The sequence below is a fragment of the Bombus flavifrons genome, chromosome 10 (genome assembly GCF_040668555.2).
Source record: "Bombus flavifrons isolate JBK064 chromosome 10, iyBomFlav1_principal, whole genome shotgun sequence".
NCBI lineage: Eukaryota > Metazoa > Arthropoda > Insecta > Hymenoptera > Apidae > Bombus > Bombus flavifrons.
In genome coordinates this window covers 7,833,017-7,858,070 of record NC_138451.1, presented here as the reverse complement: position 1 = coordinate 7,858,070, position 25,054 = coordinate 7,833,017, and the positions used below count along the sequence as shown (strand labels likewise).

General features: G+C 39.1%; 1 protein-coding gene across 3 annotated transcripts in view; it reads right to left on the bottom strand.

Moving 5' to 3' along the window:
• The window catches only part of LOC138184451 (ras-related and estrogen-regulated growth inhibitor), an 87,569-nt gene that overhangs the window by 6,439 nt on the left and 56,076 nt on the right, over positions 1-25,054 (bottom strand). For all 3 annotated transcript variants that reach the window (XM_069122435.1, XM_069122436.1, XM_069122437.1), the window contains one exon: positions 16,341-16,522. In XM_069122435.1, the coding sequence (XP_068978536.1) occupies positions 16,341-16,522 (182 nt within the window). The remainder of the gene's footprint in view (positions 1-16,340; positions 16,523-25,054) is intronic.

Here is a 25,054-nt window from a genome sequence, read left to right as displayed (position 1 = left end):
TGAAGTTTCCGGCCGTCACGGATGAACGGAAGCTGTCAAGGTTCCGCGAAACGGAAATTGAAACGAGAGAACTGGTCACGATTTCTTGGCAAACATCGTGTTCCGGACAAACGGAAGCGGAGGAAGGTGAGTGAACGTAAAGTCCGCGGGATAAAGAACGCGATTCGCTGGAATTTCGCCAGGCTTGGTCGTCGTATTTATAATCGTCCTGAGTTTAATTTCAATTGCTTTGGAATAACATCGGATCAGAGGACCCACGTATACGTAGTTCCAGATATTTCTTCCTTATTGAAAGGATACACGCGACGTGTAGCAGTCTTTTTCCTGTCAAACGTTGTCAGTATATTCCATACACGAAAGTAAGATAAAAATGTCGTAGAAACATATGTTTCGTTGGAAGCATCGTTGAAGAATTGTAACAAAAGAAGAGAACAACGTACAAAATTAGCGATGACGAACGCGAGTCAATACGGTGAAAAATACGAATAGATCGAAATGCGTGTACAGCTAGTGATAGCCAGAAAGTATTGTAATCTACATCCCCAACTTCAACGAGTAATAAATAAATTCAATTTTTTCCGCTGCCAATCTTGTATTGACAGGGGAATGGTGAATATTTAAAAATAGAGTTGTGGTTGGAATTGTACAAGTATTACAATAGCCTCTGACTGCTACTAGATGCAAATATTCTCGACCCATTCATACTTTAAACCGTAGTAACGCAGTTCGTTACTGTTCATTCTGTACGTCGTTTCTTCGTTATAACTCTTTAACAATGCTTCCAACCACATACATATATCCATATGACATTTATTCCTCACGTTGACCTATAGAATATACCGACAATGTTCAGCCGGAAAAAACTGCGATACCTTGTATGTATTTGATCTCCAACGACACATACATAAATCGACGATTCTTGTTGTATCCTTGCGAACAAACTTGGATGTATCTTGTTCTTCTAGGTATCTACTCAGCTTCGCGGAAGATTTACCAAATGTTGGAAAATTAGTTTTACTACGACTACGCGTAATCGGTAGAATCAGTAAAACAGAATATCTTATCGAGACAGAAATTGAACTCGGCACACGAAATAAACCGAGATCGTAACGATAACTCGAATAAACGCATCCTCGTTTGGTGACTCGTCGCTTCCACAAAGTTCGACTCTAAGTTTAACTTAGTAAATTTCTGTTCACGTTTGGTCGTGTTGTACCTTGTACATCCCGTATCCGGATAAGAATAAAACACTGCAGAGTAGTTTTATAGTTACGAGGCTCAGTGTGCGTCCAATATAAAAGAAAGACATTCTCCAAAAAAAAAGACGCTCGCGAGTGTCTAACAGAGCCCATCACCGTCCATTAACAAAAATTCAACCACACATCGCGCAGCCCCTTACAATCCTCTGGAAGCCTCGCAACGCTGTACATTCCCAATCAAAAGCCACCTTGCTCGCCATCATCATCGTCTACCATTCGAAACGATCCACTTTTTCTCTTCCATCGCGAATCCCCAGCGGGATGAGTTCCTCGAAAGAGAGATAGACAGATAGATAGACAGAGTGAGAAGAAGAAGGGGTTAGGACCTCGATCCTCCGTCGTATTTTAACGTTGCTCGGCCATGGAAGGCCCGCGATATTTATGGAGGCAATTAAATTCGCGGGAACACGTGATACTCTCGGAGCGTCGAACAGGAAGAAAGAGGGAGAAAAGAAATCGAGGGAAAGAGAAAGAGGCGGTGGCGCGTGGGAGGGTCGTGCACACGTCTAATGCATGCACACGCGAGAGAGCAGGCCCCCACGTTCACGGCCGTTAATCTGTCCCCTTTTATTTTATACGAGGCGATCCGTTGCTTTACGAGGAACGGTGTTAGATTCGAGAGCCTGTCTATGTGTCGTTTCCCGCGCTCTCTCGCCGCCAGATCTCGGCTCATTCCCCTGGCTTCCTCTTCTTTTTTCGAGGAAGAGCAACGCGCTGGCAATATCGGATATTTTAGCTGGAAAAGGCGCGATTAGATCGAATAAAGGGACACGCGGTTAACGTACGAGAAAGTGAACGAGTAAGCGGTTCTCGGTTTAGTCTAAACATGGAATTTCTATGGGAAACGATAGATGGCGGTTTATGATATTCGGGGCGTATGGAAGCCGCGCTGATCCACTTGGTAAATTGGAAAGTACGGAAAAGCGACGATTAGGCTGCGCATTTTTACGCGGCAATTTTGAATTGCAAAAATGTACGAAGTACACGCGGTGCGTACGGAAATATAGAAAATGTGGGAAGTACAGTAGTCGGTACAATATTCGGTGGATGAAATAAATTTCTACTTAGTTTCTCTAATTACGGACGTTGCCTTTTAAATTTACCTTAGCACGTACGTACTTGTGTTATCTTCTTGCGATAAATATGGCGACAAATAACTACGAAGGCGAATCTTTTGTTTCTTGAGAATCGAATATCAATCGAGTACTCACGTGACGAAATAAAGAAATTAATTAAGTTTACATGTCCGATAGAGTCTTCTGGAAACTTTTCATTTCAATAGGCAGCTATATGATTAATATGTAATCATAAAACTCCAGGTTAATTCACAACAAGAAAATAGCAGGGAATATCAAATATTTTAACTGGAGAACAGATAATCAGAAGTCGTTGTCTTGAGACGCTAAAGGTACGCGCGAACGTTTCTTACAACCATCTTATATACAAGGTGTTAAAAAGACACGCGAAACGGCATTAGAGTTTGATGTTTCCGCGTAAATTTCTTTCTGAATATCAACGGTTCAGCAACATCGATGGGCCAGTAGCGTAAACTAAACCCATCGCATCCATCAAACATTTCACTTGCGAATATTTCGTGAAATCGCGATTGTGAGGCTCGACTGGTTGGACGTAACTATAGGAATGATGACTGGGCCAGGGGAGAGGCTCGACATTTCGCTGGCTGGCGAAACAACGTCACGACCTTTAGACAGCCGCGATGAACAAGAACCGTGGCGCGACGACCGGATTACACCGAGATCCGAACAAATTGCCGGAGATTCTTCGCGCTGACTCGACGACTGGAAACTTGCATGATCCGACGATTAACCGGCGCTCGAAAGCACGCTAAGGGGATTTTCCCTGGCTCTCGCCTCAACAAGCCAGAGGAGATACGGAGTCTTTATGGAGATAGCCTGGAGTGCAGAATGACTGAGATAGTGGGTGAAGAAAGGGGAGAATTATGATAGTAGTAGGTGGAGGAGTGGGGACAAAGGTTAATTGGTAGTCAGACGCTATCAATTCCTCAGAGTAGGCGATGGACGCTCGAACGTCAATTTCGAAAGATTTCAACATTGCGAGAATTTGATGCTCGAAACATTTGGAACCCTTGATAAGTGTCGAATCTCTGGTTTTCAAAGTTTCGATAAGTCTTGGAAAGGAGAGAGTTGCTTAGCAGCTCGGCAAGCAGTATGAGACAAAGACGAATTTGTAGCCAGACATTAGGAACTCTCAGGAACTGGCAGATAACGAGCGGTTGGCTGTTGGTCGATTTCGAAAGGTCCTCGATACTGTGAAAATTTGATTCTTAAAGCTTTGCCTTTTTATACGCTAATAGGCGACGAATCTGTAAGCTTTTAAAATTTCGATAAGCCCCGGAGGTCTTTTAGAAGTTTTGTAAATCTTGAGAGACTCGATGGGTACCACTGAACGTCTGTCTTATATAAAACGCTATACGTTGTAGATTATAAGATATTTTGTATATAACAAATTGAAGGTAACACAGTTTTAATTTATTTTGATTCCTAGCAAATCGACGTTCGTACTAAATCCAACATTCCTACTTACGGAATATTCTTAAACATCTTAGAATCTATTTAGTTGTCCCAAAGGTTCCTTTCGTTTTATAAGGAAACAATGGATGAATAACATTTCTTGCTTTATATTCCGATCGAACAAAATGGATCATACGTAATTCGATAAAATAATAGGAAACAGAAAATGTCGTGCATCTATTATTTCCTTGTAAAACGAAAGAATCTTTTGGGACAGCCTGATATATCGACTCGCTGCGACACTTCAGAAACCGTGACCACGATTTGAAAACCCTCAAAGGCCGGTATCAAAACATTGTTCACCTACATATCTCGCAGCTCGACTTGTTCCTCCATTTGCGCGAGACACGTGCTTTCTACTTGGCGCCAGCACCGTCGAACGCGCCGCATTTCCAACGCGAACCAAAGCCATTCAAAAAAGAACATCGTGAAAATAATTCAGAAGGTAACAGACGAAAAGAAACGTATCATTGGTCTGTACGAACCGGATGACGAATGGACGACAAAACAAACGAAAAAGAAATTGCACGTGCATAGCTATCAACGTTACGGTGCCATATTTTAACAGCTAATCTAATTAGTTGCTCTTTAAGCGCAATTTTTCCAGTAACAAACCGAGCATACATAAATCGAAGGCTTATTGTTGGAGAATAGCGTTACGTGGTATCGCGGTTTATTCAACGCAGCGAGATCTGGTACGAGTCCTAGCTTAGAATATAATAACCATACAGTACGTTTGTCACCGTTAGGCCACATAAACTATACGTTCTCAAAGGCCCTCGCATTTCTCAATGCGTTTACAACCGAGAAAGTTGGACTTAGATTCCGCGACGCACTCTATATTAACCACTTGTAGAGACTCCTGACTTATTTAACCACGTATAAATATATTGTGCATTCTACAGTGTCCACATAACGTATACTTTTCTCCTTTATAATCTCACATGTATTTCATTTTTCAATTCGGAATAAAATCACGACCTCTATCTTTCCAATTTGAAATGTATCGCACTACTTTTATTAGTTAGTGTCAGCTTACTACGATAGTAAAACGTTAATCTCGATTTAGAATACGCTACATCGTTTCTCCTCTACACATTTCAAGTCTACTATCTACTACTAGTATATTTATTCACTACAATGTTAATCCGTTTATTCATTTACCGATCTACGCGTCAATTTCCATTAACGTACCAGTGTCTTTGCAACACGCCAAATATCCTCCGCTATTCAAACGCACGATGCTAATGATTTTTGATGCAAACCTTTCAATTTCTTACTATTACTACACTGCAATTTATCTGTTTGTTTATCGTAGCGTTTATCAATTGACCTACCAAATTATTCGCCAATTAATACATCAACTTTCCTCCACATCCTATGCATATCTTTGCAAGACACCGTGTATACCGTGGTTGCCAAACCCTGACCAACATCTGCCAAAAATATCCCACGTCGATTTCCATATCCCCCAGCGTCCTGCATCTCCTGGTACATGTACAGCCAACGTCCAAGCTATCCAGTGGAACGAGGAAGAGACGTGTCGTTCGTTTTTCGATCCGCTCGAAACGCGGCTTTCCAGGTTGGTCGCGGTTTTCAGCCGGCGAACCAGTTTGTCAGCCGAGCGGCGAACGTGGCTTCGAGGGATTCGCCAGCTGATATTTCGCGATAAGTTTATCGATGGACGATATTCGCGGCCGGACGCCGCCTCGGATGTATCTAAAGCGGCGATAACTCGTTCGCCGGGAGAGTGGTTTCACCAGCCCCGCGGCCAACCCAGTCTTCCTTCTAATCTTTATGAACTCCATTAAGACGGCCGTGCCGGCTACCGGTCGCAACGACGCGGCTGCCTCTCACGGCTTCTACCATCCGACCATCAGAGGACTCTTTCTCGCGATTCCGCCCATCATCAGCTTGAAAAATCGGCCGTTTGTCCTGCCGTAAATTTAATCAGTTGCCGCAGGAATGATGGCCGTCTTTGCGATATATTATGAATCGTATTTAAACAATAATGTTACTAGACGCTAAAAAGTATATTATTGCGCGCTTGTGTCTTTTTCTAGGCATTGTTTTTTCTTCTTGCGTACGTTTAATTCTCCACCTTGCAATTTCGACTGGCACTCCCGGTGAGGATTCAGGTTAAATATAACAGAGGCAGGCCGTACTGCTTGTACTTGTTTCGCTCGAATCGTAATTTTACCATTGTCAGACTGGTTGACTGAATATATTACGGATGAAAATCGGAGGAAAAACATGACTGTTGATTTTTTTCATTTAGTATCACTCGATGACCAAAGAGGAATATTTTAACGTAAGATAGTTAAAAATGTAAAGAACCTGTTGGGTCTAGCAAACGGTACGTGTAAGTGTCAAAACAAATAATATTTGAACGTTTTGGAATAGTGTTCTTGTGCTCGCAATTCATTTCCTCGTTTGATAATTAATAATCGTAAAAGATTTCTGATAAATTTGTCCGGAACGTTAGATCAAAATTAATATTGATATTGATATCCATGGTAATGTAGGTATACGTAGCTTCTGTAACAGTTCTATCTACGAAGTTGCAATTTACTAGGCTAATTGTAGGTAAAATGCGTCTAATTATCAGGAAATTGATATTAGTATAATTACGTAAAAGTTGCATTTGTTGGCTATCCGCGATAAGATTCTACTTTAATTTAAGTAACGCGCTCTAAATATACTAATTGCAAGTACTAACCGCAGTTTCTTCAAAAATGTTCTGCTATCACCTAATAGTTACATTTTATCGCTTAATTCCCTTTTGCGCTACAAAAATTCAATACAGAGTTAATATTCTTCGTTCTCCTCCCTCGATAATTTCTTCCAATTATTGAATTCCGATAATCGATATTATTCCATATTATATTACTTTCTTAACACATCACAGCTGAGAAAAATTCTTATATTATCTGTATGGAAATTCCTTGCCACGATATCTTTGGTGTTTCGATAGTGATTCGAATCGTTGCCCGATACGCGTCGTGAGAAACAGTTTCAGGAAGTTGGCAGATCCTGCAACCTTCCACCTTTTCCTAGGCTCGACGAGGTACGTCATCAATCAGCAAGAATTATCTTTCGTCACTGTACAACCTTTTGTCTGCGGTTAATCCGCTAGCTAGATTAACGTCGGGATCACGAGGAATGCCGTTTCATATTCGTCTACTGCGTTTTTATCGCATCAAATATCGCTTAGGCTTGGGCAAATTTGTCCCTGAGTTATAGTATAACTCGCGTGGGACTATTTAGCAAATTCCTTCGTTCACGATTTTCTCGATACGTGCCGTTTTTCCTGTCAATTTGCAAACGAAACTTGTTTCCAAAAGTAAAGCATTAATAATAACAAAATTAACACTGACGGTATAAGAATACCAGAAACGTGGAATGTTTATTAAATTTGCTAGCTCGTTAATGATAACGAGACTGATGTTTAGATATATCAGAGAATAAATGTGGGATATTTATTCAATTTCTTAGCTTCTTCAACTTGCCCATTAATATAATTTGTCGCATATTTGATTCGAATCGATCATATCGCTTTTATAAAAATGAACGACGATATTACTAATAACGAAGGAAAGAAGAACATCGATCGTAGAAATGTATTTCCCTCGTCGTCAATTTTTCTCATTTGTCACGAAAAATTTTGATCATCTCTTGCACTGATTTCGCTACTTTCAGACACGTATCTTTTGTCTTACGTATCGATTCAGACAACTGTGATTGAGAAATTCACTTGCGTCGTATCGTCGGAACGATAGCAATAGAAAATGAGATTTAAGTGAGATAGGAAACTCGATAAGATACCGATCGATGTAAGAAGACAAGTGCAGCGATAACGTCTATCATTGTACATCCCATAAATTCTAAAAGATTCTATAAATTCTCTTCTGGATTTGCAACGATTAAATTACGAAATATTTAAAACCCACACCAATACCAATACCATACCAATGGTAAGAATGGTACTTTTTAATACATTTTAACGATTACCAACAACTACGTCTAAAAATATTTCTCAGTAAAAGTTCTTCCAAAAAGTGGAGCATCTCTGCGAATTACTTTTAAATTATTAGCAGAAACTACTTTCCAAAGTATCTTTCCACAAGCATCGTTACAAAAATTGATAGTCATATTGCTCTTACGTGATTTCTTAAGAAGAGTCCTTTTTCCGAAACAATGTTGGCCAGAAATTATTAAGAAGAAAGAAATTTTCGGATTAAGATTTAAAAAAATAGCCTAAATCATAGAGAATTGAGGAAGAAACATGGAAAGATCGTGGCGATGATACTGATCGTGACTGTTAGATAATCCATCGGACGCTGGCCGGTATGCAGAGAGGTTTGTAAATGAATACAGGAACGCGAGCGACGAGTAAAAAAGTGGGAAACGTGTCTTCGCTAACGACGATCCGCATTCCTACGGGGATCGCCCAGGAAATTCCTGTTCCAGGGCTGTAGCCTATAAGGGATATCGGTATCCGGTTCACCTACGTGTCACTGGCTTTTCTGCCCGAGGATGAAGCGAAAGCATTCGTGTCAAATTCAATTTCATGCGGAACTGCATCTTCGTTGCCTTACGTCCCCATCGAAACGATCTTAAAACGTGCGAATCAGATCGTTTTAATTTCCCTTGGTACGGTAAAAATGTAGATTTATCGTCAGATATGGGAAGCCATGATGCAGATAAAAAGCCAGAATTTGTCTGGAGTATGAAAGCTTAATTAATTTGGTTCTGGTGTATTTTAACAATTTAATTACTCCATGTCGTTATTGGTATGTTATCAATTATTATATGGCGGATTTTTATGCGAATTTATACATTCCATAGACAAAACTAAGGAAGTACAACTTAAACAGAGATTCGTTTTACGTGTCAACAATTACAGCACTCTGCTTTTCTATATTTTACGTATTTTCGTATACTGTATGCATTTTGTAGGTTTTCGTAATTTCAAGTTTCGCATAAATGCAAAGAAATATATTGCAATTTTCAAACGAAAAAAGCTTAATATCGTAAATAAAAATGGAGATTTCTTGGGAAAATTTTACACCGTGTTTAGTAGTGGAAGAGACATTTCTGCGCCAAAGAATAAAAAATTTAATGTTGTAAAAAAGAAATGCAATTATTCAGCCATTAGTAATTAACTCGATTGCTAAATAAACTTGCATCAGGTTGCAGCAATTCAGTAAAGTACCGTGCAAGCATCGAAATTCCCGGTAATGTCCCAATCGCTTTAGAAATTTTCATTCAAGATACTCGAAACGAGAATTCTCTTGGCACGGTGATTTTCCACTCAAGAGCAATCAAAGACCGTTCAACGATCCATCAATCACGAACACGATTATTTTTAAGGGAAGCATCGGTAAACTGGAAATGGAAGGTTATCGCAAGTTACGACGATAAAGACTACCGTTTGCCAGCTTTCTCCCGGCCCGACACAAAACACGCGAAGCTGTGATTCACTCTTGAGTACCTTCAGACACTGACTACTCAAAAGATGCGAAAAATCGCCGAGGATTTGCATATGAAACGAGCTCGAAAGGCTGGGATTGTTCAAAAAGTTTCTAAATAGTCAATTCAGTCGGACGTACAGTTCGAATGACGAATGAAGCCGAGACGAAAAGTAATTGAGTTTTCCCTCCTTCGTACGATCTTGCGAGCCACGAAAGCGAAATCATGTATCTTTTCCCGTTAGATTTTTCATCGATTTTCACGTTAAGAGATCGTCTGGCGCGATTAAATAATATTTTTGACAAGCTTGTCAAACGTTGCATTCGTCGTTCGTTTCGAGAATTTCTTCCAAGATTTTGAAATATTTCTTGGTAAAAGAAAAAATATTGAGAGATATTGGAAAGTATGTTACGCCTTTAGTATTAGCGACGCACAGCTCCACTTTTTATTTATTATAGCAGTTTACGAAATATTTTTATAATTTTTAAATAGATTCCATATCTCTGTACGCTTTTAGAAAACGTAGGATATTAGGACATTTTGTGAAATATATATATTTGATATATTTGGTAGAATATTCTCTAAGAATATGAGATATTTTACAGATAAAGAGAAATCTCGGAAACTCATAATTTGCGGCTATTTATGCAAATTCATATTTTTATAAAGGCAAAGAAAAGAATGTAATCTAAGCAGAAGTTTGTTTTTATCTAGCTCAAGTATCATAATAGCTGCTGAACCTTGCACATTTCATATATTTCTGCGTGTTACGCGCATTCTGTGCATTGTTTTCTCTCTTAAATTTCCCATAAAAGCATAAAAATTTGTAAGCTACTCATCAGAAAATCCACTAGACAAATACCAAGATCGTGTAACCTTTCTTTGTACATTTATCTCGTTTCTGAAAAAAATTACAATTATTCTCCTACTTTCCCCAATTGTCAATTTGTTACGTGCACAAGCCCTCCCTCCTACTCTCACTCTCTCTTCTTCACACGTTCGAATCACAATATATAAAACACCTATCGCACTTTTCAGTATATCGCGAATAAAAATAAATTATTATATATAATTGAATGTTTCCTCGTAATAAATAATCACACATACAAAAGCCTAACTAATCTACTTACACCCTTTTCAATAAACAGATATATACCATATGTCTGCTATGTAGCTCACCTTATCGAATCGAAACTCATTTCCATTAACTATCTCTAGTTATTATTCAGAAGCCAGTGCTCGTTTTGACAAGGTTAATAAGCAGCTGTTCGTAGGCCAATCTTTATCACAAACTTTCAGGGGATATGGGAAAAATTGGCGACTGGTTCGATTTCCTAGCTTTCTCCCGTCCGAATCACGCAACGCTCGATGATGCACTTTAAGTTCGTATTAATACGAGGATTGCGTAAAATGCACAACGTCGCGAGTCGGTTCAAAATGTTAACCACACCTTCGTTTCGCGTTTTGTACGAACAGAGAAAATCGGTCCGGACGATTGCTCTGCGTTATCAACGCTTGGAGAAATCCACAGAAGATGAAAGATCTTGCTTCACGATTTAGAATTAAACGTAAGTAAACGCGGCACCATCGGAAATCTTTATACGCTCTAGCAGGAAAAGAAAATTTGTGTGAAAATTCATATCTAAGAATATAATTGAAAAAACGAAACCTTGGTAGAAAAGTGTTTCACCTACAAAGAGTTATAGAAAGCACTACGTTTCGAATATTTGATATATTTTTCGTACGTGCATTGTGCGCGATTCTGCGCTTTCAAATTTCCTATAAACGCGTAAAAATCCGCAGTCTAGTTGTTAAGAAGAAATCTTCTGACTCGACTCATTTATGATATCGTTATCCATCAGCGTCAATTAACTTGTATGAAACTACATAGTACGCTATTAATTACTATCGCAAAGCCAGAAACTTTCAGTCCCACTTATCTGTTACAAGAAATCCTTGCAATATCTCGAAAACGTAAACTTGAATCGCCACTGAGAAGGAGGGCATTTTTAGCCTCGATAACACGACAACCTCGACAAGTATAAAAGCAACTTTGAAACATTACGCGAAACACGAATACGAAAAAGATTTTGATATATAATAAGAAAAAAACATTTTCATATATTTAATATTATACGTAACGATAACAGTTGATATATTAAATACAACGACAATAATTGATATATTAACAATAATAATTGATATATTAAATATAACAATAGAATTTTCGCTAAAATAATCTACCCAGCGAGTGTACTAAAACACCGATGGAAGCCATTGCAAGCAACGAGAAATGATAGAGAGTTGTTGAAGCAGCAATGGAAAAGTGGTACGAAGCGGCAGAGACAATAAGCTCTATAATTCTATAAAAAGAAAAAGAGAGGAAAGCTGATAACCTCCATTTAGCATCGTCCGTAGAACGACGTTCGACGGACAGACACGGCCTGAATCGATCTAGAGATGCGTCGACCAGGATAGCCAGTAGACAGAGGCGTATCCAAGTCGGCCAGTGTTGGATGACTCGCGCTCGCTCGCGCGCGTAAACAGATCGCTGTCGGAGCGAAGATCGCGTGAACGGTTTCTAGATGAGCGAGCAGTCGCGACCACTACCGGGTGTCGTGCTCGAAACGGTCTCTGGTGTCGGAGTGCGGTCGGTGTGGCGCCTCGTTTCGCGTTTCACGCCACCAGGCACCGATCCAAGACACGCGGCGAGGCGGCGCGCGGTCGAGAGACACCGCGTGTGGATCACGAGAGAGCTTCGGATGAGAGAGTAGGTGACAGGAAAAAAACAGGGACGCGAAGCGGTAGCTGGCGAATCGCGTGCGCCAAGCGAAATCTCACCTCGTCTAGGAAACGTTTCGCGAAGATCCTGTTACCGGATCGCGGAGCGCACACGCGCTAGCAACCGTCTACGCACGCGTGTACGCGAGTACTACGCGGGCTCCATGTATCGGGAAAGTGAACTGCTCGAGATTAATAGGACGAACAGGTACGTTATCGCTCATAAGCAGCCACGGACACTTTGATCGACTCGTGGTAACGTTACGTGGATTTGATCGAACCATAGAAATTAACGATGTGGTAATAATTAGAAGCAACGCTTATTAACTTTCTTATAATCATCATATTACGCAATTATCGTATGAAATTTATAAAACGTCGATACGAGCTTATATATAACTTTCAATGTTAGATTAAGTAAGGAAAATAAAATCGTAGGCGTTATCTATAATTATACGGCAAGATACGATTGTCTGTATCTACTTAACAGCAGACTTATGTAGCGAAATATTATCGTACGTATCAACTTAACAGTAGACTTATATCACGGAGAATGATCGTCTGTATCTACTTAAGATACGTTCTATCTGTAAGACACGTTTCTGAGATAAAAGTTCTCGAATTGAATTAACATAGTGAATCAAGTATTCTTTATTAGATAGAATAATAAACAATGACTCACCGTTGTTATCAGACTGGATCGTCTAACGAATATGAATCTGAGAAAGAAACGATTGCGATATTCTGGTAAAGTAACAATCTTGCCAACAGAACAAACGATCGATAATAATAATATTTACCAAGCTACAATAATCTGCTACATCTGGCTTGTTATTATACGCAAAGATAAAGAAGAAACAGCAATTTCAGACTCATTAAGTTTTTAAAGACCTCTCAGTGTAATTTGTCACCTGGATCGCAAACTAGGACTCTTGAGCACTGTGTCGCTACACGTAATCCGCTATGATCCATACCGTTAGGTATTCCATGCAACGTTCGAGTGTATACAGGTAGGAACAAGGAGGAAAAATTAAATTGAAAATTTCCTTCCAGCTGCAATTTCTTTGTACGCACCTAATTTGGCTTGTCAAATTTCTTCATGGGGATATGCGTGTCGATCGAAGAATCGAAAAAGTTTAGTACAGTTTTTCGCCTACATTAAGAACTGGAGCTCTCGAGTAACCGATTGGTAGACGTATTACTATCATCAATACCGTTAGGTATTTCGTGTAACATTTAAGTGTTCGCGATGAATAGGGCCCAAAGAAAAAATCAGAGCTCGAAACTTTCGCTACGAGATAAATGTGCCAATTCTTTGACATCCTTGTACCATATTTAACGAAAAGGAATCTTTGTTCCTTCTATAGAAAAAATTGAAAATGAGTAGACAATGTTGAAAATGTAAAATACAGACACGACGCTGTTATATATCGTTTATATCAAGTACGAAAAAAGTTGTATTCTATCAGAACTTTGAGATCAATTCTAAGTATCATCTTGGACTATTTAGTTATAGAACCGTAGTTGTTGTTTACAAAGACGGTTAATTACAAGTTGTCCCATGAAATGATCAATCGTTGAAAAATAGATCGTGCCAAATTCTCGACATTCTGATCTAATTTTACATCTGTCCAGCTTAAACAATGAGTCAAGCAATTAAAAAAAGAATACTGTTTTAGGTTCTTTTTTTTATTTTTAGAGCCAACGAATACTTTTGTACGCTCGATGAAGACGCCAACTCTGACGATTCACGGAACTCGTATTTAACTCGTCATACAAAATCCAATCAAAGTCGAAGCTAATCGAAACCGTAGTTCAATCGGCAACAGACACGCCCGTCACTTTCTTCCAAATAAAACACCACTATATCGTTCTTTCTCTTAATCAATCAGGCTTGTATAAATTATTCGGAACAAAGTCCCAAGTGTGATAAGTATGAATAATTATATTTGGTATTCTAAACATTAAGAATCACTTAATTCTCTATAACCATAATTACATGAATCATCTTATTAACAGGAAAATATTACTGTCGCGATTGATTGGCACAAATGAAATTTATAAAACGTCGATACGAGCTTATATATAATTTTCAATGTTAGATTAAATAAGGAAAATAAAATTAGATGAACAAGGAGTCAGGTCTAAGTTAAAGAGTTAGCGCGTTCTCTGGGTCATCTTCGAGTTAACAGCGTAACTATCGTTAAAAAATTTCTTAACTTTAAAAAAAGCAACTTATCTGTTTCAATTTCGAGATATAAAGATTTTGTTTCTTTTTAATATTACTCTTAATATTCTTTTTGCTTATCGTTGCAAGAATAAGATCAGGATATAAAAATTGGAAGATCGCAACAGGGTTAGATGATCAAAATAACAGAAGGAGAGCATCTTGCTTCTTACTCTGTTTAGAAGAGTCAAACTTTTGCACGAAGCTGTACGAGCATAAGTACATATTTATACACGCAAGACAGCGTGAAATCGCCAGGGGCGTGATCGTGAAGTCAGCGAGTATTCGGCGACCGGCAGTTGGCCAATGATATCGCGATTCTTTCCGTACCATGGACAAGGACCAGCAATTAGATGACAATCAAACCAGGGGAAAAGTGTGTCGAAGACTCGGGGGCCGCGCGAGAAACGGGTCAGACCACTGCACCGTCCACCGTGTTTATTATGTTTAACGGTTTTGTAACGAGGCGATTGACGCGGGCCGGAGCGCGTCGAGAATCGCTCGATCCGATTAGTCGACGCGATTTCGATCGGCCACGTCGATCGCCACTTCCAAGCTTTTCCTTTGTATCGTCGGTGCTAGTCGCGTGGAAAATTCAAATGGCCGTGCCTTCCATTCGATCGTTGGATCCCTGTTTTCTTTATGAGTGGTTCCAGTGTAACGGATCGACTCCTTCTTTTCTTTTTTCTTCTTCACCGTAGGTTTCATTCAGTTTAAAAAATATTAACTTTTCAACCATGGAAAATCCTGTAACGTAATATGCATAATGTATTTGGGACTCGAACTAGAAGATGACAGGTTCTCTGATATTTATGTTTCCTGATAGAAATTTTTTGATACAAAAGATCGACGCATGGAAGTGGTCGAGATGATTCGTTCTGTGAATAAAATTATGCTAATTCTCTAAACTCTCAGGCTTGGTATTTATAGTTGCTGATAATTTTTGGACATGAAAGAGCAGGATATTTTTGTTCCAAGTTGTTGCGTCAATAAAATTATGTCGAGCAACTTTCTAAACTTTTACACTTGGTATTTATATACTCTGATCATTTTTGGTTTCTAATTCTAGAAGATTACAGGTTCTTTGGCATTTATGTTTCCTGATAATTTTTTGATACAAAAGACCGAGATACTAAAGTAGTCGAGGAGATTCTGTTTGTTAATAAAACGATGTCGAGCAATCCTCTGAACTCTTAGACCTGATATTTATATTTCCTGATAATTTTTGGATATAAAAGACGAGAATATTTTTGTTTGAAGCTGTTAAGTTAATAAAATTATGTCGAGCAACTTTCTAAACTTTTACGCTTGATACTTCTACTTGGATCTCGTTTGGACCTGCGCTTTATTTTGGACTCGGATTTTCTGATAATTTTTTGGATTTTAATTCTACAAGATTATAGGTTCTTTGATATTTATGTTTCCTGGTAGCTTTTTCATACAAAAACGAGAGACATTGAACTGGTCGAGGTGACTCGTTCAGTTAATAACATTATATCAAGCAACTTTCCAAACTTTTAGACTCGATATTTATGGTTCCCGATAACTTTTAGATACAAAAGACCAAAATATTCTTGCTTGAAACAGTTATGTTAATAAAATTACGTAGAATTATTATGGACTTGATATTTGTGTTTTCTGATAACTTTCTGACACAGAAACCTTACCAAGCCATTTACGTTTGTAGTGATAATAAGATTACGTCGATCGGTTCTCTAAACTCAAAATCTCTTTTATAGTTCTCTGCTATAGCGCTAACGGGACTTAGTATTCTGTATAAAGCAACAGTATATGTAACATCGTAGACTGATATTTTCACGTCGATCTAATATCGTGTAACTCGGTTAGATATTTCGATATTCACGACGATTAATACAACTTTATACCAAAAATTTTGTGGGATTTTAATAATTTTCCTTCGGTTAGAATCGTCGAGATATTATCGTTTATGCGACCATGTTCCCGTACTAGAATACCGAATTAATCTCCGCAGCGGCTGTGACCTTTAATTCGCTAATCTTAACGCGTATAGTTGGATCTAACACTCACCGAGCATGATCCAGATCTCTCTTGTTGCCGAGCAACAGAGCAGTGAAGTAGGATGGTAGACGTAAGTCAGCCAGTTGCTTCAGCAATCCGCGAGCTTCCTGAAAACTTCGTTTGCACGTCACGCTGTAAACGACCACGAAAGCCTCGCCCCATCGTATGTGAGAGTAAAGACAACCATTTTCCTGAAAAAAAAGACAAACGAGAGAAAAAAGATTAGTACGACTATCGAATAGAAAGCGAGATAAAAAGCAAAATTAAATAGCGATCGAACAAACAATGACGAAGTTGCTATTAAATGGCACAGAATGTAAATGAAACGTATCAAGTAGAAAAAAATAAATCTGTTTCGATCGATTAAAGATCGTTCTACAGAGACTGAAATTTGCATAAACTCGTCTCTGTCGTACTATTCTACTCAATGTGAAAAATATCTAAGAGACTGAAAATCGTAACTAAAAGAAGGAATCTGGCGTTAAATTCTGCTCAACTTCTCGAACTTGATCGAACCATTCCACTGGACATAACGTAACACTTAGAAATTTTAGAAAGTTGGGGAAAAAATGGCGGGATAATCGTGGCAACTTTTCTCTTACGTAAGCCACAGACGAAACTGGGTCCATGTAACTTCCAGTTTTCCTCCCGCGGAATGACTTTAAAAACAAACAGAGAGAGAGGGAGAGAAAAAAAAGAAAAGAAAATTTCGATTTCACTTTCGACCCGAACATTATCTTATCCCTTCGGGAAAAGAGCTGAATTTCATTGAACCACCGTAAACGAAAAACGAGATACACGACGAGAAATAATTTTCTTCTCATTTCTACCAGTTCGAATTTTTGCATGAACGGCGCCGCTTAATTAACACGTTAATCAACATTCCTGAACGAGCGGCTGGAAAGTCCCGATCTAGATCTCGGATGGTCGCGCACGCGCGCCGTTTCACTTTGCTCTAACCCCACGTATACACACGTGGAGAAGAGAATTATAATCGAGCCCGAAGCTAGCCGGCGATTCGGCGGCGATTAAACGCCAGCAAATTGCCCGGTCGCGCGATAATTGAAATAGAAACGGCCTAAACCGGTACCCACCACGTGACCACGTTCTATTTTCGAGGCACGCTCGAGGCCTCACCTCTGACCTTCCGACCGATCGTCGATGCTCGAAACACTTCCGACCTGCTGCACCACGAGAAGAAGATCGTAGTCACTTCCTTTACGATTCTTTCAGACGTTTCGAGAATCGTGTCGTTTCGTGGAAACGAGCTTTCGCTTTATGTAGTACGCTAGTTAAAGATTCGTTTATGTTAATCTACTTTGACTCGTAATCTTTGCGTTACTTCTTTAATCGAAACTAACTAATGAGTTTGATTTGATTTGCTAACCAGATTCCTCGAATCTTTGCTCTAAATATTCCACGCGTTTGTACATCCTATTCTACAGAAAATTTACAACATCGTTTAATCGAAGCTATTGTACGATCCCCAGATCCGAATATTATTATTCTGTATCGAATTTCCAAAATCTTTTCCCTCGAAGAATCCTACGTAACCTAAACTATTCCTCGTCGTGCTTCTATTGTACAAAGCACTCAAATCAAATCACTCAGCACCCACGCTCTATCTCCCGCCAAACGATCAAGCAAAGCAACGTCCAACGCGCAATGCTTCGGTTCTCCAAATTCCCCAAAATTCTTGCAAAATTGTTTAAACCGTTGCTAAAGCAATTAGAAACCTGCTACCTGATCACCACTTGTACCTCCACATCTCTAACCAGCTTCGTCTTACACAACTACTCGATCGATTTCCAATTGAAAGGAAGAGAATCATCGACAGAGAGAGAGAGAGAGAGAGACCCAATTCCGCGTTCTAATTGCTAATGCATCGATCACGACGAAAAGAGTCGCGGAGCCACGTATCCTGGTGGCGCACGGCAGCGAGAAGCGTTTCAGGTTTAACGACCCGCGGAAGCTGTCGATTCTCGTAGCCGTTCCAATGCTTTCCCATTGACCTGGCACTGACAGCCAGCCGGTAATTATTACCCGGGAACAGGATCGACGAGATCGTGATCATCGACGATCGGTGTGTATAGGAAGAAAGGGTCTAAGCGCATTAGTCTCGCGGGATCGACCAAGGTGATCGTCGTGGCCGTGAACCTTTTCCATCTGCTAAATCGCCAGGCTTGGCATCTGGTCACCATAATTGGCACGATCTCGAGGACGTCTGTCACAACGGAGGAAGAGGGATTTTTCGAAGGACGCGGAAACAAACACCTGGCAGGCCGGTGAAGAATACGATGTTCGCTTGGTTGATTGATATGGGAAACGGGATGGAAGTGCTGTTTCTGCCGATTCGAAAATGATAGTGATCGAGGCTGTGATGACTCTGTGGAGATGTTTTTTCAAGGTTAGGATAGGTAGAGGATTTGGTTGAAGGCGCCAGTGTTGAAATTTGAAGGGAGAAGGGAGAAGGGAGAAGAAACGTCGCTATTATATTTTGGTGTAAAATTTGGAAGTTTGGTTTAGATGGACGTATCTGTTGAAGCGAAATAGGATGTTTAGGAAATTAGGAAACTATTGAAAATATTTGAAAATTATTCTTGAGAGGATGTTGGAAGATTTCTTTGGAAGATTAGGAAATTATTATATCGTTATGAAATTGTGATAAAAATCACTTGCTGTGTGAACTAATGCTTCCAACCAAAACTTCAGTTTATTAAAAAAAAGTAGAAACTTGGAGATGATCGACAGTTTTAAGAACGAGATTATGGGAAAGTCAAAGGCAGTTTGGAAATACCTTGTGACGTAGGCTAATGATTAAAAAATTCACTGTTTTAATAGTTCCCTACGTGTCGTAACGTTATACGTACTTCGAAGCTATGTAAATTTTGTACATCTATAAATAACTCTCTTACTACCAAGAAAATGACTTTTAGACGTAGTCAATCTTCGAATTCTTGTTTTTCAAACATCTCAATCATACCTACCTGATGTTCGAAGAATTTTCTCACACCTACGACATTTCCTTAAGCACGTTCCTACAATGATATATTGAAGGACGTTTTGACATGGTCTATTCCATGATTTACTACCCACTTCCATCCTCCATTATCCGATGTCCATGTATGCTTTCTAACCCTTTACGGTCGAGGAGAACGTTGCATTTTCCTTCAGACGTCCCACTTTTTGCATGAATCGCGTTTAACATGTCAAAATTAATTGTATCGTTTATTTCGAAGACTTTTAATTACCAACAACGAACGTAATAATTTAATGATACAGGCTATAACATACTGAAATATGAAAAAAAACACTGGATATAATTTCTTAAATGAGATTTATAACTGCATTTATTCTATAATATCCTCGATTCTACGTCTCAATAAATGTCATTGAAATTAGAAAATTACAACCTAGAGCAATCGTTCTAAAACTCCATTTTTGTACTATTTCAAGCTTATTAATTTTAGTGATTAAAATAGATAATGAAATATTCCTTCCTAGAAACTGCATGTCTTTTCTATCTATAATAATATAATCTTAATTTAACTAACTTATTTTAATCTCATCCCTTACTGCTGTCTTTGTCTTTCTAAATTTCTCTATTAAAATGCATCAAGTCGAAAATTCAACGATCATTCGTCAAGAAGACGCGTGTACACGCCGGTAGCACTGACGCGTCCATTCAATTCAAATTTTTCCAGCGTTCTCCAGAAGAAATCAAAATTCTTTCCGGGCGAAATTCAAGGACGAAATTTCGCCAACGACGACCCAGTTTGCCCACAGAGGGTTAAATCTCTCATACATATTTAACGATCGATGGTAATCGAACCGTGGTTCAGGATAGCACGTCGAATTACGCAACGCAGGGGCTCACGAGTCGTTCGTTGTGAAATCGTTTCGCATGGTGTTTGTCCATGTGGCAACGCGTATCGCTGCACTCGATAAACACTCGATATGATTCACAACAATTCCAGGAACGGACATGCAATTAATTTTACTGACGAAACGATTCGTCGACGCCGCGACAGTAGGGACGATCGATTGGCCGGTTTCGTTGCTCGTTGTTTTGGAAATAGAGCGGATTTCGCAAGGATTTCGGGCGAGTTAACGGGAATGTTTTCGTTTGACATTGTTTCACCAACAATTTCGGAAGTTTTAAACATTTCGATTGGAATTCATATCGAAGAACGTAGCCAGCCAAATATTTGCTTTTTAATTGTTGTGAATGAGATCGGTATGAATGTTCCGAAAATTAAACTCTCTTCCATGTAATATTTTGCGTTTCAAACATTGTTTCGAATAATATTTGGCAATTCGAGATATAGTTTAAACCGACATGAAATCTTGTGCATTTCACTCGTTGTGGATAGAGAAGGTCGAGATGAAACGTGATTAACATACATTGGAATAAACTGTTTCAGGAATGAATATATTCTTAGAATTGTGAGAAACATTTTCTTTACAAATTCTACTTAATAACAGGACTGCATTTTTCCTGGTATTTTCGAAAATAATGTGCTTTAAGATTATGGACTAGTTAGTGAATAATTTAGATTAAATATAATAAAAATAAATATCACGCACTTCTATACCGATAATGAACCAACAACAGACCTGATCTAACCACATTAATATAAATAATATTCCTACTAATATTTAAGAAAACCTATGACAAACGACAAAGTATTACAAAAACCTATCAACGTTTCAATTTACGCTATCTGTTATATCCTCTCACAATCTCCTGCCAATATATTCAATTTCGCGACAGGGGACTCGTTTAGCTTATCGCTCAATCCTCTGAAAAGACCATCACAGGCTCATACTGTTCGTAAAACACGGCTGCTATTCCTAACGACCTGCCAACAATTACCGAAACGACGAAGCTTAACAAATCCCACGGCTTCGTAACGAGAAACACGGAAAGTCGTAAAAGGATCCCGTGGCTAAACGCGATCGGTGTTGGTTTTTAACTGCGTCGACCGTTAACAGGACACTCGGATAGAACGAAACGAGCGACAGACGACGGTTGTGTTGTCCATTTGAAATCGATTCAGGTGGGCGAGAGAACCGCGCGCGCTTTAACGCCCACGCGATCCCGCGGGATAAGCGACGATCGTCCAGGACAAGTTATGTCTCCGCTGCGTGTACCATCGCGTAGATAACGATCCGCAACTATTCACGCGACCAGATACCGATATTGTCTGCTAATAACGCGGACCTCGATTACAGCACTCCGCTTTGCGACCTCTCTGCGAGGGTCCTTCTCTCCGTAACAGTTCCGTAAACACGCTTCAATTCCGGTATCCTGTGGCGAGTCGCCTTTTTGCGCGCAGGTTCAAAATGCAAAGTATATTGCAACGTTTGTGGACAGGTTCTGCGAATGCACAGGGTGGTCCGTGACTGGGGTGGTAGAAACGGGCACGGTGGTGGTGATTCTACGTGAAAAAACAAGTGGAAAGTACGGGATAAGATTTCTTCGTACGACGTTTCGTTCGTGAGGAAATCGAGTTTGAAAATTTATCGACTGTACTTGAACTTGGCTTAGCGCAGATCACTTTGCGTATGAGCAAACGATCAGCAGAAGGTTGTTGTACGTGCGAAAATAAATCAAGATCGTGAGATAGAATTTCTTCGTTTAAGCCCTCGTTTTCAAAGAAATAAAGTTTGAATATGTTCAGTTAAAAATGGTACATTTGTGCATGGTATTGTACATTTTCAAATTCTTGTCTCTCGGGAACAAAGCATCTTGTGAAAATATTTTATTCCACATTTTTTACTTATTTTCACACGGAACTTAACTTGCTGTCGATTATTTACTCTTGTTCGGTGCAAAATTAGACAAGTTTAATTTTCGAACTTGTTTTTTTTGAAAACGAAACACATGGGACAATTTTATTTTGCATTTTCGCCTTATCTTTTCTCGTACAATCACCCTGTACACATTTGTATCACCAGTTACGGATCTTCCTGTATTATGCGTGCTATACGAAATTTCATTAGAAAATGAATTTTTATGTATTAACCTGTGGTTTTTTCGTGTTCACAATTTTCTCGACGAAAATCTTATTCTCGTTTTAACGAGCAGAAAGATCACTATCACGCTTTAAAATTAAAAAAAAAAAATCATGCATATCACTGACGATCCTTCCGTGCCTCCTTCGAATTTAAGAAATTTTCCAACGATAGGAAAATAAAAAGTATCGTATCGCTCTTTCACTGAAAATAACTTTCGAATTGAAAGATTCCTAACCTTAAGCTCTACCGATTCAGTACTACTACATTTGATTCTCTTCCACATGCAAAAGAATATTTTCTACGAAGTATTCTACATCTCGTGGAAGCTGAATATGCAGCTATGTAGTTTAGGAGAATAGCTTTCACTTAAAAGATTCGACGACTCGAAACCTAATCAGCGAACAGAAAGAAAGTTAATTAGATTACCAAATCAGGATACAAACCGTCTCCCAGGTGATCGCTTTAATTAGCTAAGATATCTAGTCAAATGACATGTTCGTTTCAGATTCGATGGGCATTCTTTGATATTCGAAAGCTATCGGTTGGGTAACTTCATAAATTCGAGTAGTATTACCAAATACGAGGAGTACAGCGAAAAAGCAACTTCAAGGTTTCACGCAAGGTTTCCATCTCCCAGACAGATGGAAGTTCTGTTTGGATAAACGGAAGTGGAATGTGTTATTTACGGAAACATTGGTTCAAACAAATAATTCCAACCTTTCTTCTTTTTTTCCAATTTTTTCCATGAACTTTGCATTTTACAATTCAACGTTAGGCGTGTAAAAACTCCTTTAAGATTTATTTCAGACATTTAACGAGTCCTCAATGGAGGCTGCAAGACGATGTTGAATAGCAAGCATAAAGATCGCCTCTGTCATTCCGGTGTATCATTATTTGCTAAGCAAGTATGCGCGTAATTTTCTCGAAGCAACGACAAACAGAAGTAACGCGATCGTTAGACAGCAAGGTGGACTTCAATTTTATGATGCTTTTAAGACGTCTGTTTGACTGTACTTCACCGGTGTATCATTTTGAATGCCGCAAAACCTTTGAAACACGCTTGCGCAAAGAAGCTTTATTTCTTACTCCAGGCAATCTTCGTCTTTAAATAATTATGCACCTCGTAGGATTGTGAACGAAGGATTGTTAAATTTTACTTTTAACAAGCCTCATATAGGCAATCGAAATACTGTAATTATTAGATCGTGCATTTTTATACGTTTGTATTTGAAAGTGTAAAATTGCACAGAATGCGCGTAATATATGTAAAAAAAAAAAGAAAAAAAATATGTATAAAGTATGCAAATTACAGTGCTTCCTATAATACGCGATAAATAAAACAATTTTCTACCGAGGTTGTACTATTTTATTTGTGTTCTCAAAAATATGAATTTGCATGGAAACCCGCAATTTAGTAATCATACGAGTCTACATCTTTGCGAAGTCTGATCCTTGGAATTTCATGCAGCGTCAAACAGTTCGTCGTGTTAATTATACCAACGAACATATATATTTTACCTGTTGCACGCCTATGCTTTCCTATTAAGCGCGTGCACTTGCACTTGCATAAGAGGCTTGCAGAAGAGTGGAACTGTCCACGACACGGCATGACGCGGCCTGGCAATATCTTTTCTGCTTCTATCGTGTCCCTGAACGCTTCTTCCGCAACGAAACAATGCCCCTTTTCAAGGGCTCGCTTACGAACACCAGTCACGTGTCCTGTTCCACGGCAAGATCGTAATTAGAAGGGAAAGGAGAGAATAGTCAGGGGAGTAAGTGAAATTTTTCTTGTCGGCGCTGCGTTAAACGTCGAACGATGAGAGCACAGGTGTACGATGACGTTGACGATTGTTTGAGGATATGCCGAGGGGAGAAAGAAGATGTGATTAATCCATTAGCTGAGAATTCGTGGCCATTCGGTGATCACGAGAAGTAGTTTATCTCGCCTTGCTGGCAGCCACAAATTTTTATATTTCAAGCTCCGTCTAATTTCGGTAATCGATCGTAATGGTAGATATTCGACACGAAATCGAGAAGACACATCGTACGTATTAATAACAGTTTTTGCATGTACCGTTCAAACTTGAGATACTTTTTAAGGTAGAAGCAACACGTAATTCGAAAATTACGGAAATTTTAGTAATCGATTATGATGGGTCAAGAAGATATTCAATGCAAAATTGAAACCATTTTCGTACATTTTATTTTATTAAAAAAAATCGTAATTGGGTAGAAAACAATAAGAAAAACGGATTTTAAAATCAACCCTAGTTCCATATTTCTCAAGAATCCTCCAGATCTCCATTCTTTGGATACTTTTACTTAAATCTATGCAAAAGTTTTTAACACTTAACTTACTTATACCCTTCGGTTGGTCGCATAAAGGTTAATTTAATGCTTTACGCAATGTAGAAAGAAATGGTTGCGTGAAAAGATTAATCACCTGTAATCTTGCATCAGTAACACCAATTAATTTTCTCGAAATAACCAGCAACGATCAATGACATTTTATCACCGTTTCGTTTCACCTGTGTTGACTCAAACCATTCTCTTTTCTTAATTCCTTTTCGCAACGGTAACCACCGATCTCAGACGATCGATCTTTCATAGACGTGACTTCCTAAATGGGCATACAAAAGACACGCAATGCCATAAGATTTACGACAGGTCGATCCTTTCTGGTTAATACTTCACGCAGAGGA